General features: G+C 50.5%; 1 protein-coding gene across 1 annotated transcript; it reads right to left on the bottom strand.

The window, feature by feature from the left end:
• Window positions 1-1,636: 1,636 nt before the first annotated feature.
• Window positions 1,637-2,704, bottom strand: LOC104497051 (zinc finger protein 2 homolog; the record flags this gene model as incomplete). Its single annotated transcript, XM_010140263.1, has 2 exons — window positions 1,959-2,704; window positions 1,637-1,874 (listed from the first exon to the last, which is right to left on the bottom strand). Coding segments are annotated over exons 1-2 (984 nt in total), but the record flags the coding sequence as incomplete, so codon positions are not given.
• Between the last annotated feature and the right edge of the window lie 320 nt (window positions 2,705-3,024).

Here is a 3,024-nt window from a genome sequence, read left to right as displayed (position 1 = left end):
GGAAAAATTTCTAACCAAAAGGGTTTTCAAGCACTGGAACAGGCTGCCCAGGGAAGTGCTTGAGTCACCATCCCTGGAGGTATTTAAAAGATGTGTAGATGTGATGGTTAGTGACATGGTGTAGAGGTGGACTTGGCAGTGCTGGGTTAATAGTTTGACTCAATTATCTTAAAGGTCTTTTCTAAGCTAAACTATTGTATGATTCTATGACTCCTCCTATGTGAGACCTGGAAAAAAAGGTCCTAAGTCCTTGCTCCTTCAACCACTTTTCATTGTAAGTACTGCTGTGCCACCACACCAATAGCACCTCGTGCCTTTCCCTAAACATTTTCTACTCTTCCACTGCTGCCAGTGAAGCACCGGAGGTGGCGCGGGTGCCGCCAAGGGCTGACAGCCCTGAGGTGGGTGCCTGCCCGTCAGCCCCTTTCTCCAGCCTTGGAGAAAGCCAAGCCTCACAGCCACAGCTGCTTTCCGTCCTCCCATTTCCGGTCACTGCCCTTCCTCACCACAGCAACCTCAGCGTGGGGCTGGCCCCATCTTACACAAGGACAGAAAACTGGATTATACAGAGAAAGGTAGGTTTTATTTAGGATGGAAACTCACAGCTAGTAATAAAACATAGCAGTACAGAGGAGGTTAATGTAATATACAGTCATTAGCATAGTAATAAAATGCAAATATAACAATTCCTAAGTGTTAATGCTTAACTTTGTCTGTCAATGCTTTACAAACAACAGTGAACTAAAGAAAAGTACTCTCTCATAAAAAGGTCTACAAAATCGCAAGCCATCTCTGAGCTACTAGTAGGAACTCCTCATGTTCCGGTTCAGACTAGGACATCTTGCGGGGGCGATTTTTTTTTTAATTAAGTACGGTAAGGCCACATTTTTGCCCATGTTTTGTTGACGCCCCAAGTGGGAAGGTGTTTCAAACTAGCAAGGACAAATTTGGAAGAAGCTGCCACAGACTCCAGCTGGAAATGCTTGCATATCCCTGTGTTCTGGGGACAGCCACCGCTGTTTTGCATTACTCAGCTATCACGGCACTCAGGCTTTTCATGCAGAGGTAGGAATTTCTTGTCCCCTGTAAGATTTGGAAAAAAGGAAGAAAAGGCAAATAGGTTTAACTTCAGCTCCAGAGTCTTAAGACTCAAAAGATTTTGAATCGCCTCGTCAAACACTGGGTAAACTTGCTACATTCATGAAAAATAAAAGTAAAAAGAGAGCGCCTAAGACTACTATACAGTGTCTAACAAGCCAAAGTCTAGAGTCAGAGCCAACCTGGAACTCTTTATTTTCATCTTCACTTTAGTTGTAAGGTTATTTTACAAGCCTGATTCTCCCAGTTGTCATTTTACCACATAGTCACAGTCCCCCATTTACCCAGAAGCTGATGTCCGTTCCTCGGGCTCTCAGCACTCTTCCTGAACCACCAGCACTGGCCTCTTAGGAACAACTCCCTGCTTCCGGACCTCCTAAGGGACCCAGCCCTGACACCAGAGTGTCTCCAGTCAGTCTCTTCCCCTGTGGTTCTCATCTTTTTCAGGTGCCCCTAAACCTGCGTTTGTTTCCTGCTCCAAACATTGGCTCCAGCCCTATGGCAGAAGTGAGAGGGACGTGAGCGTTCTCCTACCCACCGTACATTTATACGGTTTCTTGGGCGCATGGATTTTCAAATGCACTGTAAGCGTCGAGCTTTTCCGGAAGCTTTTCCCACACTCGCTGCACTCATAGGGCTTGGCTCCTGCATGGATCCTCAGGTGGGCACCGAGGGCTGAGCTGTGCCTGAAAGTTTTTCCGCACTCCTTGCACTTGTAGGGTCTCTCCCCGCGGTGGATCCTCAGGTGCACATTGAGAGCTGAGCTCCGTCGGAAGCTGTCCCCGCATTCCACACAGATGTAGGGCCGTTCCTCGGCGTGCGTGGTCTGGTGCTTGGCCAGAGTGAAGTGGTCACTGCACCTCCGGCCACACTCAGCGCACTGGTGTGGGTTAGGCAGGAGGCTGCCATGGTACATGGCTAAGGCCTTACCCCCATGGGTCCGGCGATGAGTGGTGAGCGCTGAGCTCTGACTAAAGCCCTTCCCGCACACAGGGCACTTGTAGGGCTTCTCGCCCGTGTGCGTTCGCATGTGGGTGACCAGCGAGGAGCTCTGCCGGAAGGTTTTCCCACACTCGGTGCACTCGTACGGTTTCTCTCCCGTGTGGATCCTCTGATGCCGAATGATGGCTGAGCTGTCCCGGAAATGCTTCCCACACTCCTGGCACCTGTGGGGCTTCTCTCCAGTGTGTACTCTCCGGTGTATGATCAGGGAGGAGCGGTCACTGAAGCTTTTCTCACAGCGGGGGCAACTAAAGGGTTTCTCACCCTTGTGGCTTCGCTGGTGGACAATGAGATGCGAGTTCTGGCTGAAGCTCTTTCCACATTCATTGCACTGGTAGTGCCTCTCTCCTGTGTGGGTCCGCTGGTGCCTGATCACATTGGACCTCTGGCTGAAGGTCTTCTCGCACTCATTGCACTGGTAGGGCTTCTCACCAGTGTGGATCCGCTGGTGTTTGATCAGGTCCGAGTTGCGTGTGAAACTCTTCCCACATTCAGAGCAGCTGAAGGGTTTCTCTGCTAGGTGGATCCTCTGGTGTTGGCTCAGGTACGAGCTCCGGCTGAAGCTCTTGCCACACTCGGGACACTCGTAGGTTTTCTCTCCCATCTGCTGAATCCAGATAGCACCATTCCCACACATGGGTGGGTCTGGCTTGTCCCCAACAAGGATAACCTTGCTGATGTGGGCTCTACCACTGTCCTCGCACTCCCAGATTTCCGTCCCACAGGGAGTTACTATTCCCTGTCTCTTTCCAAAAGATGTCTCCACCTCACTTTCTCTTTCCAGCTCCTGCTTGTGGTCCAGTCTTTGATCAGTGTCCTGAATGGTATCTCCTGTGAGCTTTCTGGAGGGGAACAGGTGCAGTTCAGCTCTGACAGGACCTTCCTGATGAAGACTGCCCTTCTGCGTGTCACCCATGATGTTGT

This window comes from Buceros rhinoceros, unplaced genomic scaffold, assembly GCF_000710305.1.
Source record: "Buceros rhinoceros silvestris isolate BGI_N320 unplaced genomic scaffold, ASM71030v1 scaffold18927, whole genome shotgun sequence".
Classification (NCBI taxonomy): Eukaryota; Metazoa; Chordata; class Aves; order Bucerotiformes; family Bucerotidae; genus Buceros; species Buceros rhinoceros.
This window is presented reverse-complemented; position numbering and strand designations above follow the sequence as displayed.